This window comes from Oryx dammah, unplaced genomic scaffold (genome assembly GCF_014754425.2).
Source record: "Oryx dammah isolate SB20612 unplaced genomic scaffold, SCBI_Odam_1.1 HiC_scaffold_2, whole genome shotgun sequence".
NCBI classification, from domain to species: domain Eukaryota; kingdom Metazoa; phylum Chordata; class Mammalia; order Artiodactyla; family Bovidae; genus Oryx; species Oryx dammah.
Window position 1 is genome coordinate 58435233 of NW_024070186.1, and position 24404 is coordinate 58459636.

Here is a 24404-nt window from a genome sequence, read left to right on the forward strand (position 1 = left end):
TTCATTCTGTACTCCAAGGCCAAATTTGCCTGTTACTCCAGGTGTTTCTTGACTTTCTACTTTTGCATTCCAGTACCCTATAATGAAAAAGACTTCTTTTTTGGATGTTAGTTCTAGAAGGTCTTGTAGGTCTTCATAGAAATGGTCAACTTCAGCTTCTTCTGCATTACTGGCTGGGGCATAGACTTGGATTACTGTGATACTGAATGGTTTGCCTTGAAAATGAAGAGAGATCATTGTGTCATTTTTGAAATTGCATTTTGGATTCTTGTTGACTAAAATCATGACTAGAACCCTCCAAAGTCATAATATCAACTTGACACAGTTTCTATCAGACTCCCATTCATGGATCATGAGGTTTCTGTATATTATAACATAGCCATTTCCCTTTAGCTAGTTTGACTCTTGGGGTTGGGGTTTAGAGATGAAGTCGACTAAAAGGGGATAGGGTTAATCAGATGTATGGAAGGGACAGAGGTGAGCTCATTTTCTGAGTCTCAATTCCCAGCTTCTGAATCCTCTTTCCACTCTATTAGCTTGCCCTGGGATCTAGAGGTTTTTAAGGCCCCAAGGCAGGCACTCTCCTAGTTTCTCTGCTGGCTGCCTCAACTTTTGTCTCCTTCACTCACTGCCATTAAGAGATCTTACTCTTTCCTTGAATCTGATATGTGAAGATAAAGCTAATCAAAATCCACTCTAGGAGGAGAATCCAGCCTCACATTCACTTGCCCATAAAAGTTTTCCCATTCACTCATATAGTTACTGGGAGAGAAAAGGCTCCCCATCTATCATTTCTCTCTATATCTATCAGTTGATCATTCAGTCAATCAATACTCCATTAATGGAACCCCAGGGTGTATTCTGTCCTGTATCTCAATACTTAGGAAAAGATGCACTTCTCAAGCAGTGATTTCTACAGTATCCAGAGCCAAGTGCCCCCACTCTCCATATCTAACCCTTAGAGTTAGATATTCCAAGGTCTTTGAACAATTTCTAGACCAACCCAGTTATCTCGATCAAGCAGGCAGGCAGGCAGCCATTTTTCATTACCCACCTTTGATTTCCAAGCCCTGCATTAGTCCTCCTTTCTCCCACGGCCCCTCTTCTAACTCTCTAGATGTGTCTCCATTCACCATTTATTTAGGAAACATTAAGTAGCACCTTCTTAATATCTTCTGCTTCTGTTAGGTCCATAACATTTCTGTCCTTTATCGAGCCCATCTTTGCATGAAATGTTCCCTTGGTATCTCTAATTTTCTTGAAGAGATCTCTAATCTTTCCCATTCTGTTGTTTTCCTCTATTTCTTTGCACTGATCACTGAGGAAGGCTTTCTTATCTCTCCTTGCGATTCTTTGGAACTCTGCATTCAGATGGGAACATCTTTCTTTTCTCCTTCACTTTTTGCTTCCCTTCTGTTCACAGCTATTTGTAAGGACTCCTAAGACAGCCATTTTGCTTTTTTGCATTTCTTTTCCATGGGGATGGTTTTGATCCCTGTCTCCTGCACAAGGTCATGAACCTCTGTCCATAGTTCATCAGGCACTCTATCTATCAGATCTAGTCCCTTAAATCTATTTCTCACTTCCACTGTTTAATCATAAGGGATTTGATTTAGGTCATACCTGAATGGTCTAGTGGTTTTCCCCACTTCCTTCAGTTTAAGTCTGCATTTGGCAATAATGAGTTCATGATCTGAGCCACAGGCAGCGCCCAGTCTTGTTTTTGCTGACTGTATAGAGCTTCTCCATCTTTGGCTGCAAAGAATATAATCAATCTGATTTCAGTGTTGACCGTCTGGTGATGTCCATGTGTAGAGTCTTCTCTTGTGTTGTTGGAAGAGGGTGTTTGCTATGACCAGAGCATTCTCTTGGCAAAACTCTATTAGCCTTTGCCCAGCTTCATTTTGTACTCCAAGGCTAAATTTGCCTGTTACTCCAGGTGTTTCTTGACTTCCTACTTTTGCATTCCAACCCTCTATAATGAAAAGGACATCTTGTTTAGGTGTTAGTTCTAAAAGCAGAGATATTACTTTGCCAACAAAGGTCCGTCTAGTCAAGGCTATGGTTTTTCCAGTGGTCACGTATGGATGTGAGAGTTGGACTGTGAAGAAAGCTGAGCGCTGAAGAATTGATGCTTTTGAACTGTGGTGTTGAAGAAGACTCTTGAGAGTCCCTTGGACTGCAAGGAGATTCAACCGGTCCATCCTAAAGGAGACCATTCCTGGGTGCTCATTGGAAGAACTGATGCCGAGGCTGAAACTCCAATACTCTGGCCACCTCATGTGAAGAACTGACTCATTGGAAAAGACCTTGATGTTGGGAGGAATTGGGGGCAGAAGGAGAAGGGGACAACAGAGGATGAGATGGCTGGATGGCATCACCGACTCTATGCACAAGAGTTTGGGTGAACTCCGGGAGTTGGTGATGGACAGGGAGGCCTGGCATGCTGCGATTCATGGGGTCGCAAAGAGTCGGGCACAACTGAGCGACTGAACTGAACTGAAGTAGTGTCTAAATACTAGAGTTATGTTAGACCTCCAAGGAAAAAAGGAGAAGCTGAACCAGTCACTGTCCAAAAGATAAAAATCTCTCAGAGGATGATACCTTTCATTATAGAAAGTGAATCTGGAGTTTGGCTAAATGTTTCTGTTTTTTCTAACTGAGTGCCCAGAATGAATGCCTTAACCATTTCTGGAAATAATATCCTTAGCTCTCAGCCTATAGTGAGTTTGGCTCTTTCTTGAAAACTGGAAGAGAATCAATGTATTTGGACCGTGGGTTGAAATGGTTATAGAGAAAAGTAACTACGCAAAATGAACTATTGATAGATGAATTTTTGTTTAGCTCAGTTTTACTGGCTCACTCACCTATCTTTGCCATTTGTGCTTGACATTATAAAGTATGGAAATGATTTTGCATATCATTAAGTGTATGTTGAGTTCATGTTTTCAGTAGGCTCTGTGTACATGCTTTATTTTCATTGTTTGCAGCCCCTCACAGAGAAACTGTGATAACAATATTGTATCACTATATACCAGAGCCTTGTCACACTGTGGTCTTCAGGGATGCTATTGGTTTTGTTATAGATGAAGCAACAATACAATAGATCCAAGAAAGCCTGGCCTTGGAAGGTCTGGTTTCAATAAGAAGAAAGAATAGATTATTCTGGACTCTGAAAAACCTTTTGTAAAAAATAGTCATCCCCAAAGGCTAACTTGCTACCCACATTCTACTATGTGGCAGAAAGACTTTATAATTTACCAATCTACCAGATTGTTTTCAGTCCTCATTGATTTGATTTTCACCAGCATTGATTTTGTTGTTCATTCCCTTTTAAAAAGACATTCCTCCTTGAGTACCAGGATTCCACACTGTCTGTTCCTTTCCACCTTTTTGATTCCCCTTTCTCAGTCTCTTTCCTGAGCCTTCTCCCTTTGCAGTTTTATCTACCCATCATTTATCTGTTCATTTATTCACTTTCATCTGTGGAATCTTAGTTTCCTGACCAGGGATTGAACCAGTGCCCCCTGCAGTGGAAGCATAGAATCTTAACCACTGGACCACAAGGGAAGCCCGGTTTTTTCCCCTCCTTTTCAGCAAATATTTATTGTGCATACTATATGACAAACATTTCCTTAAGTACTAGAAATATAGCAATAAGCAAAACATATACCATCTCTGTCCTCAAGGAGCTAACAATATAGTAAAATTGTTGGTTCCCTGGATTAGGTATTTGTGGTCTCACTGCTCAATAAAATCTCATGCAGGCCCACATGCATGACATCTTTTCCTTCTTCCTTCCTGAGCAAACACAAAGGATCAGCTTATCAAATCAGGCCCAGGAAGATAAGGGATCTTTCCTGTACTGTGCTTTACTGATCATTTCAAGACTACAAGCAATCAAAAGACATAAGAAGAAACAGGGAAAAAACAGTAACATCTCTGTAGCTGCTCAGATGGACATGCTCACTGTAACCCAGAGTAACAGGTGATTTTGTGTGTGTGATTTCGTTTCTGTGTACTATTACAAAGTGTGCAGGGTCTCATATTCTAGAATACCCTCTATATACTAACCAGTTAGGCTGTAACTGTTTCATAGATGGTGACACAAGACATGAAGCTCCAGGGTCAGAAACAAAGGGCTTTATTACTCCTGGCATAGCCAGTAGCCAGAGCTTTCTATGTCTGTGTCAATTCCCCATGTCCCCCCAGATCCCGTAGCAGTGACACAAAGGGCTCATTATAGATGCCTACACATCAACTGGTTGCATTAAACAAGGGAAACACTGAGCTTGGGGAATCCACCACTTTTAGAGTTAGCAGAAACAAGCCACTTTGTTTTCTCAGGGGATATGTTAGCTTGTCTCTCTGTGCAAACAGAGCCTTGAAAAATGGCTTGGGTAAAGAGCGATCTGACATAAAATATGTAAGGATGTTCAGTGCACAGGGTGGATTACTTCTCCCAGAATATACTTTCTCGTGGACTGCACTAATATGATTTGAGATTCTCAATAATTTGAGAAATCCCTCTCATATCTTCAAGTCAGCCCTCTCCATTGGTCCCTTCTCATCAATATTTAAACTATTGCAAATCTGGTCCACCTTAAAAACTCTCTCCCTCTACTATGCTCTCCAGTCCAAATACAGCCTCCCTTTCTTAATAGTCAAAATTATTGCAATATGTGTCTTAACTTTCTGTCTCCCTTTCTTTGTCTCCCACTTTTTCTTCAACCCAACACAGTGCAACCTGGGATCGATCTAGTACTCTATTAAAACAGCCTTCTAAGTCTCAGCTTCCTCCTCTGTAGGTAGGAGTAATATTAGTATTTATTTCTTAGGGCTGTCTTGAGTATTAAATGTGCTAATGTGGATGGTTTAGAGCAGGGCCTGGTACATTGTTCGTGTTCAGTAATTGTCAGGTGGGTTATTTTTATTGATATCCTCATCCTCATCAGTTTCATCAGTGAAATTCTTGTTGTTAAATCCAGTGGGCACTTCCCAGTTCCTATTTGAAATCCCTGTGTTGTCCACATTTTCCTTCTTGAAACTCGCTCTCCCTCGGCTTCCATGATGCCAGACTTTCTCAGTTTTCCTCCTACTTCTCTGGATGGCCCTCTGGTTAGATTTGTGTGTTCTATCCTAAATGTTGATACTTCTCAGAGTTCTCTATTAACCTCTTTTATCTTCTTTATCTACATACTTTTGCTTATTGATATTATCCCTACTCTTGTGCTCTGAGTTACTATCTATATGGAGATGCTTGATATTCTGTGCCTTTTCATTTAGTTTTTTAACAGGTATTTTTATAACATCTTCATGTGCCAAACACTGAGATAGGTATTGTGAGTAAAACCAGCAGAATTCCTACTCTCACTGAATTATTCTTGGACAGGGAACACAGATATAAAACAAATAATCACACATATGATTCAGCAGCTATATTCTTTTAGTATCAAGTGTTCCTCCTTCTGTGCTATTTTAATGAATGTGGTAAGTGCCACAAATATCCATCCAGTTGTTCAAGTCACTTCACCTTGAGCCTTTGTTCTTCATCATGCATGCATGCTAAGTCGCTTCAGTTGTGTTTAACTCTTTGCAACACCGTGCACTGTAGCCTGCCAGGTTCCTCTGTCCGCAGGATTCTCCAGGCAAGAATACTGGAGTGGGTTGCCACGCTAATAAACAAATCATTTTTATTTTCTCTTCTCTTTTATATCTGCCCATGTTTCTCTGTTTCCACTGCTACTAGCTTAGATCAAGTCTTCATCATCATTCAGCTGGATTTTGGCAATTGTTGTTCCTTGATCTCCCTGCCTTCAGTCTCCCACTTACCTATCCTTTGCCCTGCTGGTGTCCATGGTCTATAAAGTAGACCCCTGATTCCTTAGTATGGCCAAAAAATCCTCAATAATCAAGCCCTAGCCACATCTTTAGCATAATCTCTCTCTCTTTTTTTTTGCATTAATCCTTATTCTCAACAGACCAAATCAGAAAAATCTCTCAGAGCAATTGTGCGGAAATCATGCAAGATGGCACCTTCAACCTCGTAGGCACTATCAGATATAATACAGCTTTGCACAGGCAGTTTGATAAACTCTTAATATTTGTAATAAAATTGAACCAAAATTGTGATAAATCCCCAAATTCATTAGAATCTTGAGTATAATTGCTCCAGTAATGTTAAGAGAAAGAACTACATCACTTTTCCCAATCTTTGACAAAACATAGATTAAAACATTTCACTGACTGGAGGAAAATAAATCTTTTTGGAAAGTGTGTGCTTAGTTTGGGTTGTATTTGGTGACTTCCTCCTGCAAACCCACTTTATAGTATGCATGCATCAGTTAGGATGACTTATTTTACAAGCAATAGGATCATGTGATTTAAAATGCCTAAACAATAAAAGGGAGGGTATTAAATCACTCAACTGAGAAGGCCAGAGGTGGGAAGGCTTCAGGCACAGTTCAATCAGGACTCCAACTCACTCCTATCCTTCAGTTCTTTTCTGATTGTTGGCTTTGTCTTTAGTGTAGCTTCATTCATGGGAGCAAACTGGCTACTGTAAAATGGCTCATATACACACATTACAATTTCTAGAGCAACAGGGTCTCTATGTTTCAGGTTCCGGAGCTATATGTTGAGCTTCGTGGTGACTGGATCACATCTCAAGGAATTCATTCATTCCTGAGACAGTCATATGCTAATGAAGACAGTACCTGGTCCAATCACTGTGACAGATGGAGGGAAATTTATGCCAAGAAAAATCCACCTCAGATTTGAGAGAGGAATGTTATTCCTCAGTCCCATGTAATCTACATGGTTTCTCTAAAATCACAGGGATAAACTTCCTCAAAGGAAAACCTCATAGCTATTGAGTATTAGTGAAGAAGAAAAATGGATGAATCCTAAGCAGTCAAGCAGTGAATATTCACTATAGACACAGTTTAAGTTTGTTCTTTGCAAACAAAAATTATTCTGTGCCTTGATTTTTTTAAAGAAACTTGTGAAGGGTCAAAAACAAACCAATAGTCTATTACAAGGGTGAAGAGAAGGTAGGTGGAACAGAACCCATTCCTAAGAAAATCCATTAATGAATAAGAGTGAATACGAAGACTAAATGATGTGGAGGGCTCTCAAACCACACATTTATTCATTCACTTATCATTTATGGAGTATAAATTCTATGCCAGAATATGCTTAATATAACAGGATCCTTGACCTTAAGGAGTTCATTCGATTAGGAATTATAGAATTAAAATACAAGTGAAAAGTCAGCAGTATTGCATATCAGAGCAAAAGTAGAATAGTAAAACAGAGTAAAAATAAAGCCACATGTAAAATCTAGTGGAGTCTTCAACACATCCTTTAATATTCCCTCCACACTCAACACTTCTATAATGCAATCTTTAATATAAAGCAACCCAGGAACACTTATTTCCAATCAAAAGATTCCTGAGAACAGTCAGTTAAAAAGCAAATGGAAGAATAATTTATCTTACTCTGGCTGCACACTCTAAAAAAACAATATGAAATAATCCTGAATTGTTTAGGAAAAAAATGGATCATTGTTGTTTCAGGGGGCTTTTATGTGCAAAATACATTGGATAATGATGTGAATTATTTTAAGCTATTATATTCTGTGACCATCTGGGGAAATAATTTGGGGGATAAATACAGCAGAAGTATTAAGAAAAAGAACACTAAAAAGGAAAAATAGCCGACATAGTTGATTCTTTTTGACATTTTTTGCAGTATAAAAATCATCATCCTTGGTCCATATCTCAGTGATAATGCTGAAAAAATTCTAATCATTTTATCATTATTCCCAGCAGTGTCCTGGAGCTCCAATTCTAAGGGCAGGGCTTTCTGTAAGCATCTAACATGAAGATATAACTGAGAGAAATTTTGGAGAAATGATTTCTTCACATGAAGTATACTTGATAATAACATTTTAATGTAATATTGACATTTCTAGTTTTTAACTCTGTTGGGCAGAATCTTGATAGAAAAGAAAATCACTTGTGACAGCTTCAGCATGAGTGTCTAATATCTTGGCAATTTAACACAGTTTTATTCTATATCAGAGGTACTTCATCAGAAAAGAACTAAAATATCCCTCATGTTTTACAGAAGAAAGTCATTCCTCATAACAGATAATGCTAAAGTTGTCTTAAAGCTATCAGCTATTACTGAGAGAATATTGTGGGAAATATTAGTGGTTTATTTTCAGATAATTTTAGCATATAATTTAATGTATGTGTGTATGTACATAAGGCTTCCCTGGTGGCTCAGTGTTCAAGAATCTGTGTGCAATGCAGGGGATGCAAGAGACATGGGTTCAATCCCTGGGTAAGGAAGATTCCCTAGAGGAGGAAATGGCAACCTACTCCATATTCTTGCTTGGAGAATCCCATGGACAGAGGAGCCTGGCAGGCTACAGTTTATGGGGTCACAAAAAGTCAGACACGACTTAGCAACTAAACAACAATATATATGTATACATTTGTGTAGGTGTATATACACACTTGGTCAGAGTGTTGATGTGTCTATTTAAACTGAGTTGGTATGCTTTAGTCAAGCAGCTGAGAAGCTGAGTCAAATCATGACATCTATGATCCATATGACATTTACAGTTGAACAGAGGACTGTCCGCAGACTCATTACTCAGAGTATGGTCCCCAGACCAGCAGCTTTAGAATAGACTTGGATCTATTAGAAATGTTAAAATCCAGCCCCTTGGCTTTTTGCATTCTAACAAGATCACTAGGCAACTAAAGTAGAAACAACATTAGGGGGTCTCAACTCAGGCTCCACATAAGAATCACTAAAGGTGCTTTTTTTTTTTAATGATAAGTAACTTTTATTAAACACTTGCTGTAGTCTATTGTTTATAATCTTTTATACTGAAGTTTAGTTAATATGCAATATTTTGTAAGTTACAGATATTAATATTCACAATTTTCAAAGATAATACTCCATGTATAGTTATTATGAAATATAGGTTATATTCCCTGTGTTGTACAATATATCCTTATAGCTGATTTTATTCAAGATGTTTGACTCTCAAGTCTTACCCCGGACCAGTTAAATTAGATTTTTTAAAGGCAAGACCAAGGCATGGATAATTCTAAATGCTCACCAGATTATTCTAATGCCCTGCCAGATTTGCAAACTGTAGGTCACACAATGCCCAAGCAATCTGTAAATTCAGTGTATTCTGAAAGGACAAAAAGGAAGAAAGTCAAACCAATTACTCTGCATTTGGTACCACTTTATAAATGATTGATTTTTTTAACTTTTAATAAGGTTGCTTAGCTACTGTGTGAACACAGCCTATTATATCTCCACCTGCCCACAAGTGTATTGTATTGCAAATCAAGAAAAGGAACATGTTGCTATCTCAATTAATTAAAAGAAGATTTTAGATTTGTTTTTTTACTTTACTTTCTTTTGCCAACCTTCTTCTCCAACCTGACAAGTCTGAATACTAAATCTCAGACACTGTATGTTGGCAACCCACTCCAGTTTTCTTGCCTGGAGAATCCCAGGGATTGGGGAGCCTGTTGGGCTGCCATCTATGGGGTCGCACAGAGTCAAACATGACTGAAGCAACTTAGCAGCAGCAGCAGCAGCATGTTTAAACAGCTGCACCTTTGGATTGTGTGTGCATGCTCAATCTCTCAGTCATGTCCAACTCTTTGCAATTCCATGGACTGTAGCCTGTGAGGCTCCTCTGTCCATGGAATCCTTCAGGTATTGCTCATCCTTTTCTCCATGAACTCAATTCTCAGTTTATATCTCAAGCATCCCCTTATCACTGCCACCCAAATGCCTTTTCCCTTCCCTGAATTCCCATGCTGCTCAGGACCTCTATCATGTGCTCTCATTTTATGGATTCTTAAAAATATTTATCTGTGCCAGTTCTTAGTTGTTGCACAAGGGATCTTCAGTCTTCACTGGAGCATGTGGGATCTTTAGTTGGAGCATGTGAACTCTCATCTGTGGCATGTGGGTTCTAGTTCTCTGGGCTCCTGCATGGAGAACAGAGAGTCTTAGCCACTGGACCATCAGGGAAGTCCTTCACTTTATGGTTTTGTCTTGTTGGTTCAAGTTAGTGGAATACAATTGACTGATTCCTACATACAGTCTCAAGTATGAGTAATCTATTCCAAAATCATATATATGAATAAGAAAGAAAAACATAAACCATAGTGTCAGGGGAGTGTAATCGCTTCGGTTCTGTCTCGTCACAACAAAAATTTGAAGTGACGAATGTTAGAGCCCTCGGTGCGTCACGGCTCTCAGACAGTCTGTGTTATAGTTCTTGGACAGATCAGTTTTATTTAGAAAATTTAAAAAAAAATACATCCTTGAGGCTTGAGGACATGTTGACCCAAAAGATGCGAAGAGGAGAGAGAGAGAGAATGAGCATGTGCGTGGGGGAGAGAGAGAGAGAGAGAGAGAGAGAGAGAGAGACCCTTGGCCCTTTGGCTCCTCTTTTTATATGTTTTTTCCTCCCCCGGGCCTGCCGTATGTAAATTGGGCTAGCCAGGAATGCTGTTTGTTCTACCTGAGATCCTCACTCCAGTCCTCGGACCTTCCTTTGTTCTATTTTCACAGGCTTTTCCCTTCCTTGTTTTTTTAGCCACCGTCATTCTGGACTCCTTTTTCCTATTCAAACTTATGGTAGTCATTGTTCTTCCATCTTACAGATGAGAAACCTGAGTCTCAAAGAGGCAAGGTTGACAGGCTAATAAGCTTTGACACTAAGATATTTTTCCCAAGGCTCTCTGACCCAATGTCCAGAGGAAGTTTGATTTGCTTTTCTTTGAGTGTTATGTATATTTTAATATATTATGGCACTTTAATTACAGTTCTGGGGGCAGATTCAAAATATGAACACACTAAAACATAGTAAAAGAGAACTCATCCTTAAAATCAATGTCCACTCTAATCTTTGGAGTGAGCCCAGTGGGTTTTTTTTTTTTTTTTTTTAACTGTACACTTACTTGGTTTCTTTTGTCAGAAAATTACTGAAGCTTGAGCAGGAAGGAAGGTGGTCTTATTATGCTTCTTTCTTTAAAATTCCTTTTTAATTTGCACGTAATACCTTAACACCTTTCTTGTGGGAAAAAAAAAAAAAAGAACATATAAAATGTGGATAAACTTTCTTGTCCAACACACTTATCCTGTACCCCACCCAATCTACATGTCTTCCTTCCCTCAGCAGTCATCATTTTGTCTGTGCCCACTTTTTAAGATATTTTAATTTATAATGCTTATGTATGTGGAGAAGGAAATAGCAACTGGCTTCAGTTTTCTTGCTTGGAGAATCCCATGGACAGAGGAGCCTGGCAGGCTACAACCCATGAAGTCTCAAAAAGCTGGATACTACTGAGCACACACACATACACACATATGCATCTATATCTATATAAATCTATTTATCTATATATATATGATATATTATGAAAATTTTTGATGATTGCAAGTGCTGAAGTGTTGATCATTATATTGGAAAAACGTAACATTCTTGAGAATTAAGAGTTTTATTTGTATGTTTAAAATCAAAGACCTGGGAAGGAGATCTAATTCAGCGGCTGACCGAACTAAGATTCAAAATTATATCTCAACCTTGTGGAATAATTCCCTAAAGCTAGAAAGAATAAAAATTTAGCTAGCATAAATATTAAAGCCCTGCACAAAGTATGAGTAACAAATGGAGAATTCTGATTTGATATTGGTTTATATGGGAAAACTTAGTGTTTTGATGATCACAGACTCAAAATTTAATAAAAATTCTAATACTATGAAAAGTCCATAGTTCTTATCTCTAAAATAAGATTCCTTTAAAAAATATCAGAAATTAATCCAGCATAGCTAATTTTAGAAGGAAAATACAGTAAACTGGTAATTTTTAAATGTGGGACTCATTTTATGATTTACATTTTTCTTTTCATATAAAATGGCAAGCAGAAGGAAATTCTTTTTCTTTCCTCAGTACAAATGCCCTAATTTTTACCACAGTACAAAATATCCATTAGGATTTCAAGGTCCTATGATAAGACACTGCAATAGTATTCGTTCCCAATATTGATGTCTTGAATAAAGGTCTTGCCCTGTGGAATTAAGTCTCACTCAATGTAAAGCTAATTATCTATTATGATTACATATTTTAGTGAAGCGTATTCATACTCCACATTCTTTGCTGGAATGGAACTGGGGGCAGGGGACTCAGGGACGTTATCTGCATTAGACACACACATACTCAATCTTGACCGCTGCCTGATGTTTACTTTAACACGTCACAAAATAGATTCTCCAAACAAGAAAATTTAGAAGATCTTATTTCACTGATTATCTGAAAAACTTGGCCTATGTTTGTGGTTGTCTTCTCGTGATTTTAGATATGTAAGTACTGACTGTATAGGATACAAGAAAATATAGGTTCTGAGAGAGAAATCGATGTTCCTTTCCAAAGGAAGACAAACACTATCTTCATTTATCATGAATCTGACTGATCCAAATACATCGGTGACCATGAGTCTTGACCTGTTTCTATTTATTCTAAATTAATATCACTTCATGCATAAGCATACTAAGTATTTCAGAAAATGAAACCTTGAGTGATAAAGAAGAAGCTAAGTCAATGGAGCAAATGTATTGATGTGTTTTTAAGAACTCCAAACCATGGTTTTATATGAATTTATCTCACTCTGCCCTAATGTCCACCGTAGCACATAAGAAGGAGAGTCAAGGTCTTAACTTTATTACTGACTTTTTTCAGCAGCATCAGACCAATAATACGTGTTTATCTACTTGCCTGTGCTGCTCCAGATAGAGTAAGTAGCTCATTGTAATTCTCCCCTCCAGGTTTCCTTCCCTAAGGACATATCTATATCTCGGATCTGTCTAATTAATCAGGATGTGAAGAATAGAAAATTGTGAAACAGTCCCTATGCTTATCGTGGCTAGGCTTTAAAAAGCTCAATAAAGTTTCTGTCTACATTTTCTTGTTTATACTGTGGAGTAAAATGGATCAAACAGGCAAAGATTTGTGGCAACAGAGACGGTGCCTTTGCGCAATAAAACACATACTGTGTATCAAACAAATATTGTACCACTTCTATGAAGCTGACATTGGAATGACATTGTAATCCTGGCCATCTGTCTTCCCCCTCTAGATGTCGATGAATGGGTGGTGGAGAATGGAGGCTGCCAGCAGCGCTGTATTAACACTCTGGGCACCTTCCACTGTGAATGTGATACAGGATACAGACTCCATGCTGATGAACGCACCTGCATAAGTGGGTAAATATTAGAACCAGCTTGAAGTCGTTTTCAATGAAAATCGACCTGCTCTTGTAGGGGCAGAAAGAAAAGGTCTTTCTATTATAAAAATACCTATAGAAGCTGACAGTGTTCAAGTACAATTCTCTCTTAGAATAAAAAGAAAAGATATCTTGCTATTAAAAGACTAAAAAGATGGGGAAGGAAATAGAGAAATTAACATTCACAAGCAAAACTCAGATTTCCAAACATGTGGCTATTTCCATAGGGCATCTTTTCTGCCACATGTAGTAAAGTATAAATTTGCTAGTTGTTGTTTATATACCAGTTCAGCACAGACTTTCAATGAAGAGAGGAGGCTATAACAGTCACTAGCTGCAATGCTCACTCATTTCAAACCAGATTCAGAATTGGACTTGTGATTATAATAGCAAAAATTATAACAGATTATACACCAAGGAGCTTATAGTTGCTCAAGAAAAGTTAAAACTACACATATTAAATCTGAGGTTACTATATACTTATTGTGTATTAGAATGTTCTTAGATATCAGTTTGGGGTGGTAGAATTATTAAGTCCTGGTATGTTTTTGAATTTTATAAATTTGCTAAAATGACTTTGTACACAGGAAAAAAAATAACTTTTAAAACACAGTGCTTCCTGTATGATTTATAAATGTTTTTTCACTGAATGATGAGCAAGAGCATTTTGATTTCATCTCCAGGTCCCTTTAAAAAATATCTATTACATTGAAAGAGTAACATGTTATACAATAACATTTAATTCCTGGTTTAATTGGTATAGGGCTTGTTAGCTTGCCCATTTACTCAAAATTATTAGCATTTTATGGATATTCTATAATTATGACATTTCAGAGAAAACAGCCAGTTTTGCTTAACTTCATTGTATATACTCTCTCTTTTTTGTGACATATCTTATAGGAAATGAGAGAAAGCCAGAGGAAACAGGTAAAGATATCCTAGTCATAGATCTGATTTTGTTAAGAGAGAATAGAGGTATGGGGAGCAAAAAAAGACTTTTCCAAAGTTGAGTGAACATGCAGATAGAAGCCATATCATAGTAGCCAGGGAACTCAGTATCGTGATAACTGTGTCTACAGCAAGCACCCTAGTGGGACAGGGTTTAGTTAGTCCCTGAACTACTCCCTTCTCTTTTTGCAACTTGACTGCTTGTTGTAATAGGAATCCCTTTCCCATCTCCATCTCCAGCCCCAACCTGTAAGGACGTCGGCTATTGCATCTTTTAACTGCCGCTCTAACTTCTCTCAGGCACAGAATGTTTTGGAACAGGATTACCAGTACAAGCAGATGTGGCATTTATTGGTAAAGGTTGACTTGGTGAGTTTTTGTGTCTTATATAAAAATATTTTGCAAAGTAATGCATTATATACATCTATGATATCTGATTTTTGCAATAAAGCAAAATGAACACTCTAGTACCCAACTAAAGTACTTTTTCAGGTGTAATTAATTTTCTAAACTCTAGCAGTTATTATCTGCTGCTGCTGCTAAGTCGCTTCAGTCGTGTCTGACTCTGTGTGACCCCATAGACGGCAGCCCACCAGGCACCCCCGTCCCTAGGATTCTCCAGGCAAGAACCCTGGAGTGGGTATTTATTATCTTTTTCTTAATAAAATTATTAAGCTCTTTCCTTGTTCCTCACCATCATTGCTCTGGAAGTTTTCAATTTTTGTTCCAGTGAAATCAGGTCAAAAGTAGACTTGGATAAGAATATTATGGTTTATCTTTTCTGTTTCTATTCCTTAAAAGCCAATTTCTATTGTATAAATACATGAATACCATGGCAAGAGGGTAGTCCTCATCTCTGGAGGAAGGCAACCCACTCCAGTATTCTTGCCTAGAGAATTCCACGGACAGAGGAGCTGATGGGCTACAGTCCCTGGGGTCACACAGAGTTTGATGTGACTGAAGTGACACAGACTGATCCTCTTTTATGCAGAATTTCAATGCAGTGTACAAATTAGAAACTAAGTTAACAAGAAGTATGGATTTCATGATTGCATCATTTTGAAGCTTTTCACCCGTTGGATATCATTCTACAGAAGGACTGGATTGAGAGCCCAGGAAGTGACCTTTATGGAAATTTTCATGTCTCTCTCCTATGAGTATATTGAAATTTTGGTTTCAAAGAGTGGTCCTAAAAATCTCAGTTGACACAACTACAGCAGTCTTGTTAAAATGAACTCAAGAAGAATTTAAGCAGTTTGTAGTTAAATACTCATTCTGTGAGCTGGAGGATAAGAACTGTTTGTTTGCTTATTTGTTTTGAAAGAAAGAATGTTCTATAGAGAACTGAGTCTTACATTGGTTCCTATTTTGAGTAATATTGTAGGAAGGGTCAAATATTTTAAAACACAAGAAAATCAAACTGGCTCACATCCCCTTTGGGATTTTTTTACCTGGCAGGAAACTGAGAATGGAAGCTGATGCTTACCAGGACATTGTATAGACAGAAATTAATCATGACCTGTGGCGGAGTCACAGATGAGAAGGTGAAGTTATAGAATTTTATGACTCCATTACTTAGAGTCTTGAAATTAGGTGTCATTTCTTCCCTCCTCCCTACCTTCTTTCTCTTCTTTTGCCCCATTCTGCCCATCAGTCAGAGAGGCTTAGGTTAGTGTGAATTTTTGAGCCTCTGGTGTTTTTTGCACTTTCTCTTAATTACAGCTACAGCAAACTTCTTGTACTCCAAACCCTTACAGAGTTTAAGATGACTTCATTTCAAGAAAACATGCTGTCTCCAAGGACTGTGCACTTGTGGTGACATATGGCCAGCAGTTACTGGTCAGCCTCTGCCAGATAGAGTTATATAAAGTGGTGTTAAGAGAAGGGGTCCATAATATCCAGCTACAGTGTATAGGCCACTTGGCTCCCTATGTAGTACTGCCTGGACTGCTGATAAAATATGATTCCAGTAAAACTGGAATCTTCGCCTCAGTGACCCTCAGTTTGAGTACCTGAATTTGTTTGCAAATTTTTGGAGTGCATGTCATTTTTCTGGTGGTAAGGGCTTATTATTTTCATCAGATTTTTAAAGACATCTATAATCCTTCAGAATATCTCCCATATACTTTTGCCTTAAGATGGTGCTTCTTTAAAAGGTGTATATGTAGGAGGATTCCATGATACTGTTATATAATGATACAGTCACACAACTCTGTCAATGTGAGGCAAAGCTTGTCAATGACCGCTTCTCCTTATAACTTCCTTTATAATGGAATTCTGGACCAGAAGTCTAGGTCTGTGACCTTGGGCAGCACAGTTATACCTGGTTGATGAAGGGTCCAGACCCAGCATAGGAAAGTCAAAATAAAACTTTGGCTTTGCTATCAGTATTTGCATCCAGATTTGCTTTGCTATCAGTATTCTACCTTAACACAGCTATTACCAAATAATTCATATACTTTTAAATTTCCCTTTACTTGGAAACCAACAGCTTAAAAAATAGAAACTAGATTTAGCAACCACCTGAAAAACAGTAATATTCATGTAAGTCCACCATTGACTCTCATCTATGGACTAGAAACAGTGGCACAGTGGACTCCAAGTTGTCGTGTGTCCTTTAGCAAGTCACTTAATCTCCCTTCATCCTGTATTCCTCATGTGATAAGTGTAGAAATTGGACAAAATGACAAAGTTACTGCATCTCCAAAGTATTTAATTTTATGGAGTTCCCCAAATTACTAACTTATTACAAATCATCTGTTAACCTGTATTTGTTAAAATCCACTGGATTCTGTGGAATTTTATATCCAGTTTAATAAAAATATAAAATGAGAAAATTATATCCAGTTTAACTTAAATGTTCTTAAAAAAATAATTATATTCTGGTCCTTTTTGGAAAATACTGTTTTCTATGTCATAGAATCTTATTTTGGAGGAATTCAAGGACTAATCCAGCCTAGTCTACCTTAGAGATAAAAGATCAGAGATCCAAAGAAATCAAGTAAATTTTACTCTGAAAACAAAGGAAATTAATTTTCAAAAAAATCTGGCTAACTTCACTTTTTATCAAATGCTTTATAATAATTTCTGGTAAATATTTTTAAAGACTAAGAAAAACCATAAAAGTACTATGGAATGAAATTCTTACATTCTATTTTAGTGGAACTCAGGGTTAAAATAATGTATTTTCATGACAGTTATTGATGAAAGAAATCCACCTTATATTATCACCCTGTAAGTACAAATTTATCATTTCTCTCTTATATTTCATTCATATGCTGCAATAAACTAGACTACGCTCAGTTCTGCAAATAAGTTATGTCCTTTCCCGCTTCCACACCTTACCTTACTCAACCTAGACTCTAACCCCCAAGTCTCCACCTGTCAGAACTCTACTTACCAAGTTCCATGTTAAAGGTCAATTGTCCTGTTAAGCCTTCTCAGGTGACCCCAGCCAAAAGCATTCCTTCTTTTTCTTCTAATACCATATAATTTAATGTTGCCTGAATGACACATTATACCACATAGTTTTATATGTGTGCAGTTGGGCTTCAGACCAAATGAAAGACACTAATGACCTTCTAATTATCAGCTTTCACAGAAGTCTTTTCCATGCCTTTTTCAATGGCCTCTGACACTGTTAACCACTCATTTTTCTAAATCTTCCTCTTGACTTCTTGACAGCACAATTTTCACCTTTGACTGCTGCTTCTCTCTACTTACATTCTTGTTACCTCATTCTGACTTTTGATTATCTTCTTTCACCACTATGGACTGAACTATGTCCCTCAAATGCATGTTTTAAAGCCCCAAGTTTTCAGCCTGATGGTGTTTGGAGGTAGAGCCTTTGGGAAATAATTAGGTTTAGATGAGCTCATGCATGTGGAAGGTCTCATGATGGGATTGGTGCTTGACTAAGAAGAGATATCAGAGAGATTGGGCTCCCCACCATACCAGGATCTGGCTGAAGAGCAGACATCTGAAGCCAGGAAGAGAGCACTTACCAGAAACCAAACCATACTAGAACCTTGACCTTGAACTTTCCAGCCTCCAAAACTGTGAGAAAATTAATTAGGCCACCCAGGCTGGGGTATTTTTTTACAGAAGCCCAAGCAGACTAATGTACTTCTCTTTTCTCCCTTATTCCCCCTTCTCTAGTCTATCTCCGTTTAATTCTATCTTTAGACAAAAGTCTAAATGTTAGCTATTATCATGCTGCTGCTGCTAAGTCGCTTCAGTTGTGTCCGACTCTGTGTGACCCCATAGACACACACCCAGAGAGCCCACCAGGCTCCTCTGTCCTTGGGATTCTCCAGGCAAGAATACTGGAGTGGGTTTCCATTTCCTTCTCCAATGCATGCATGGTAAGTCGCTTCAATCATGTCTGACTCTGAGCGACCCCATAGTTGGCAGCCCACCAGACTCCTCTGTCCACAAGTTCTCTAAGCAAAAATACTGGAGTGGGTTGCCGTTTCCTTCTCCAGGCTATTATCATAACAAAATGTAAAAAAATATAAGGACTTTACTCAGATGGATTTGCTTGTTGGGGAAAAAATTCAAACTTGCAGTATTTCTAGCTTTTGGACCCTGGACAAAAAAATACATTATATTTGATAGCTTTGCAGATTTTCTCATTGTTGACAGGCAGACTTTAGTAGATATGACTAAAAATAAGTACAGATAATGTAGACTAAACTCCTTTTATCACCAGTGGATATTTTTTAGGAGCCAGGGGCTAGATACAAAAATAATTTAATTACCCCAAATTTTTGTATTTAGCTGTGTAATTTGCATTTAAAGTAACTTGTAAGATTTTGTCTATAATTTGTTGTACCTCACAAAGTCTTTGTCTTTCTATTTTTTTTGTAACAACCTTGTTAAAAATGCTCAGCTCAAATCTCCATTCATAATCATGTCCTTCTTCTGCTATATTTGTTGAAATTAGCCTTCTCAGAGGGGTGAAATAATTAAATGATTGAAAGTTTTAATGCTTGCATAGTTCTCTTACCTCTCTTTCATGCTTTCAGCGCATGGGTTTATTAACATGTGTACTCACACATAAGCAAATGGAATCACTGGTGTCTGCACAGAGAAACCTCAGATAAACAACATTTTAATTATTTTAGTCTTCAGTACAAAAATTCTTTATTTCCACTTGCTGGAAATGGTCAGGAGCTGTTTTTGTTCAATGGTTCCTTTTTGTTCTCACAAAATGAGTTGGGGGAAAGGAAGAAGTAAGGTTACCTGGAGGCTGTAAACCAAAGGTATTTCTGTGTGTTGATATGTGAAACATAGTAGAATCAGAGGTCATATTTTAATTCTAAATAAACAGAAGTTAGGTGTCGTCACGAAGAGGATAGATGTACAGCCTGGAAGCTTGATTAAACAGATATTCTGAGTAAAATTTTGAGCTTGAATAAATTTTCTTTCATTGGATTTTTATGTTTCATATTTTAAGATAATACTAACCTTAGTATTCTTGCCTAGAGAATCCCATGGACATAGGGCCTGGTGGGCTACTGTCCATAGGGTTGCACAGAGTCAAACATGACTGAAGTGACTTAGCATGCGTGCACGCATTTGGAGAAGGAAATGGCAACCCACTCCAATATTCTTGCCTGGAGAATCCCATGGACAGAAGAGCCTGATGGGCTGCCATCTATGGGGTCTCAGAGTCAGGCACGACTGAAGCGACTTAGCAGAAGCAGCAGCAACCTTAGAAAAGGATTGAGAACACAATTAGATGTGGTGGTCTTCACATAATAGATTCTTTTGTTTTTTATCTCAGTGTTCTGATCCACGATGTCTAGGTTTTATTTGATAAAAGGAGTGGAAAATTCTTTTTAGGGAATGCAAAGAGATTGCCCTCAAATTGGAGATGAAAGAAGTTAAAGACTTTCATTGTAACTACCTTTCAATTAATTGCATTATTTATGAAGACGAATTAGAAACAGAATTCATTTCATATGACAGCTGATGTCTTGAATAGGGCTATGTCAGGTTAAAAAATTTGTTTAGTTTGTCAGGCGGATGGCATCTCTCAGTCATTATCAAATTCATCGCCCTCGCAATATTAATCACTTTTGTGTGCTAGGTAATAAATTTAATTCTCCAAAGTTGAGTTTAGGGAACACATCTCTTCTTCCCTCCTTGTCCCCATCTGTGGCCTTGAAAAAATACCGTGAACTTTCCAAGTTTTTATCCATTTTGTTGATGATTAACCCAATTCTGGCAACCCACTCCAGTGTTCTTGCCTGGAAAACCCCAGGGACGGGGGAGCCTGGTGGGCTGCCGTCTATGGGGTCACACAGAGTCGGACACGACTGAGGCGACTTAGCAGCAGCAGTGGCGGCAACCCAATTCGAAACCTTTTCTCAAATTCAATGGATTTTAAGAATGCATTTAGAAATCTTTCCTTTTCTACAATTTTTCTATAGTCTTCAGACTTAGGAAGACATGTGTGACTTTGGACTTTCATTTAGCTGTTCAGTTATTCCATTTCTCCACATGTAGGGATTGGTGAGGAAAAATTACAGCACAGGTAAAATCCTTAGTGCAGTGCCTGACACAGAGCAAGTAATCAGTAAAAATTTGATCGTGATATTGATATTAGTTCTATACTTGCAGTTGGCTGTGTGAAAGTCATTCAGTCATGTCGGACTTTTTGCAATCCCATGGACTATACAGTCCATGGAACTATTCAGGCCAGATACTGGAGTGGGTAGTTGTTCCCTTCTCCAGGGGATCTTTCCAACCCAGGGATCAAACCTAGGTCTCCCACACTGCAGGCGGATTCTTTACCAGCTGAGCCACCAGACTAAATAAAATTATGAAGAGTCAGACACTATAGTTATTATTATAAACTTACTTTGCTGATCAGATGGCTTCCTTTGGTCATCTTGGTTGCTAGCTTTTTAACAAACATACATTCATTCTTTTTTTTTTCCCCACTGGAATATGATTGCTTTACAATGTTGTGTTAGTGTCTGCTATACAGTGAAGTAAGTCAACCATGTGCATACATATATCCTCTACCTCTTGGACCACACTTCCACCCCACCCCCCATTCTTTCAACAACTCCCCGTTTCACTTTTCTTTCTCTTTTGCATTTTGGAGTTTTAAAGCAATATTCAAAACTATATTTTCATTGTATAGTAAAATATTCTCATTTATCACTGGGTTGAAGATTTATATCTCCGTTTCCAGAAGCACTGGAGGCAGCAAGCTTTAGGCAGCTTATGCATTTTCACAGGGTCCAAAGTGCAAAATGACATGAAACAGAAAATAGGACTGCCTCCATCTAAAAGAAGCGAAAGGATTAAGTGCTTGCAAATACCAGATATGAGCATAACATTTAAATCCAAATCTAGTAACCTGGGATAGCTGCATGGTTTAAACCAGGTTTGCATTTTCTTACAACAATAATCATAGAGGCGTTTTTTAGAAAATCCAGTGATTTCAAAATCTTTTAAGGTATGCATTCCTTTCATTTTGAAGAGAAAACAGAAAATTTCAGCTAAGAGCCCACCCAGCTTTTACTCCCATCTAGAACTTTTGGTATTATTAATAACTCTCAATACTGTCTGTTTTGCTCTTCACTGAGAAGGAAAGCACTCTGATGTTATTACAAGCTAATCCCATCCTGCCCCAACTTAGAACCTGGCTCAAAATTTTGGAGGTGTATGGAAGGAAAAGACTATTGTTGTTCAGGCACTAAGTTGTGTCCAACTCTTTGTGACCCCATGAACAGCAGCATGCGAGTCTTCCCTCTCCTTCGCTGTCTCTTGGAGTTTGCTCAGACTTGTCTACTGAGTCAATGATGCCATCCAATCATCTCATCCTCTGTTGCCTCCTTCTCTTCTTACCCTCAATCTTTTCCATCATCAGTGACTTTTCCAATGAGTCAGCTCTTCACATCAGGTGGCTAAAATATTGGAGCTTCAGTTTCACTATCAGTCCTTTCAATGAATATTCAGGGTTGATTTCCTTTAGGATTGACTGGTTTGATCTTGCTGTCTAAGGGTCAAAGAGTCTTCTCCAGCACCACAGTTCGAGAGCATCAGTTCTTGGGCACTCAGCCTTCTTTATATGAAAGAGCTTATAGAGTCATCACAGAAAGGGAAGGCAGCTGGGAGGGAGTTGTGTCTTGTAATCCACAAAGGAGAGAATGTCAGGAAGGAATGAGAGGTTGTTACATTCAAGGTTTAAGGAAAACAACTGAAAAATGTTCCTTGAAATGCTCAATGGATAATGTATGGATAACCCTGGCAAAACCAGCTTTAGAGGGGAGTTTTAAGATAGAAAGATATTGATGATAGAAGAGAAAGAAGGGCATATTAGGAGCAAGGTTCTTTATCTTAAAACAAATCTCCTCCCTAAAACTACTTTTGCCAGGCTTGTTCTTACATTGTCCACTGATGATTTCAAGGAATACTTTTCAAACATTCTGTGGAACATACTGAAAGTAGTGACTGCTCCTTCCTTTCTTCCTGACTTTCTCTCCTCCTTGTATTGTAGGAAACAGCTTTCTCTTGGTTCTCTTCCATTTCTGTGATGACTCCCTAATCTTTCTCATACAGTCTTTCCCCTCTGTCGAACTCCAAAATTTTTCTAGGTCTTCAGAGTTCTGGTTTTGGCCATTTCTTTACTCCCTCCTCTGTGGTCATATCCACTGGCAAAACTTTACCCACTCTAATTAGCTATATATGGTTGAGGTCCACATCAATATTACTAAATCAGATCACTCTCCTTGTTCTCTGAACTCAGAGATCCAGCTACTGCCTGAAGCCCTTATTGAGGATCTGAGGCTCTCATTGAGGGAGTCTTGAGCATTGGAAACTTAGTGGACCTAAAATTAAATATATCTTCTTTCCTACCCTCCACCTCCCAAATTTCTTCTTCTCTGAGTAGTAAGGACAGCTCAGGTCACCCTTTTTCCAGGGCAGTCTAGTGTATTTGAAGTTACTCATGACGCCTCCTCTCTCTTCCTCCTCACATCAAGTTCTGCAGTAAAACCAATGGGCAGTTTCTCCTCAACATCCCCCAAAGAGCTGGCTTCTCTCTGACTACTTTCATTCATGTCCTCATCATTTATTACAGAAAGGTTTACTGTAATTGCTTCTTTCCTGATACCATGCTTCATAATTGACCCCTTGAATCAATTATCTGAACTAATGCCAGAGATATCTTTTGAAACTATAACTTAAAAATTGTTTTACCATCTTTAAAACCTTTGTTTCTCTATAGACTCTGCATTTCATACTCCAGGCTCAGACACACTGAAAATGTGTAGTATGTAAGTGTGCCAGGAGTTTCCACCTTCTTCCACATAGGTCTTAGTGTTCCATCTGTCAGACACTCCCTGTTTCTGCCCGTACTTGTTGCTGGGTTTGAGTGCAAGTCCACACTTTCCCCTTTCTCATTTATTTTGTCTCTAACTCCCCTCACCTGACTTCTGTCTTTCAAGGCAAAGGTTAGAATCACCTTCTCTGAGGAGACTTTCCAGATCTCTTCTCATACTTAGAATCCACATTTGTCACCTGTCTTATAAGCTTTATAGATCCTTTCAATGGTGGGACACAACATCAAGACACTCAGATAGATGACAAGAAGAACCTTTGTTATTTACCGCTCCAAATAAAAACTCCCTGGTGGCTCAGACGGTAAAGCATCTGCCTGCAGTGCAAGAGTCCTGGGTTCGATCCCTGGGTTAGGATGATCTCCTGGAGAAGGAAATGGCAACTCACTCCAGTACAGTTGCCTGGAAAATTCCATGGACGGTGGTGCCTGGTAGGCTACAGTCAATGGGACTGCAAAGAGTCATACCCGACTGAGCAACTTCACTTCATCATCATGACCTGCATTGCTGGCAAATTCTTCACCATCTGAGCCACCAGGGAAGCCCTATACGTGGCAAATGGTGCAGGTGGTCAGGCTAAACTCAGTCTTCCTGGGGTTTAGGTATTTTGAATAACTCCACTAGCCCCCAGGAAGACTGTGAGTCTAGGGACCTCTAGAAGTTGACTCTGTGTATATCTTAACTCTGGAATATCTGATAAGGGAAGTAGTTGGGGTGGAGGCTTAGTCTGTGAATGGGAAGAGGGTTTTCAGCCATGACTTCAAAA

At 38.5% G+C, this 24404-nt stretch overlaps 1 protein-coding gene across 1 annotated transcript in view; it reads left to right on the forward strand.

The window, feature by feature from the left end:
* LOC120881676 (EGF-like and EMI domain-containing protein 1) overlaps positions 1 to 24404 on the forward strand; it is a 142324-nt gene that overhangs the window by 66198 nt on the left and 51722 nt on the right. Inside the window, exon 4 of the mRNA XM_040265347.1 lies at positions 13185 to 13307. Within this exon, the coding sequence (XP_040121281.1) occupies positions 13185 to 13307 (123 nt within the window). The remainder of the gene's footprint in view (positions 1 to 13184; positions 13308 to 24404) is intronic.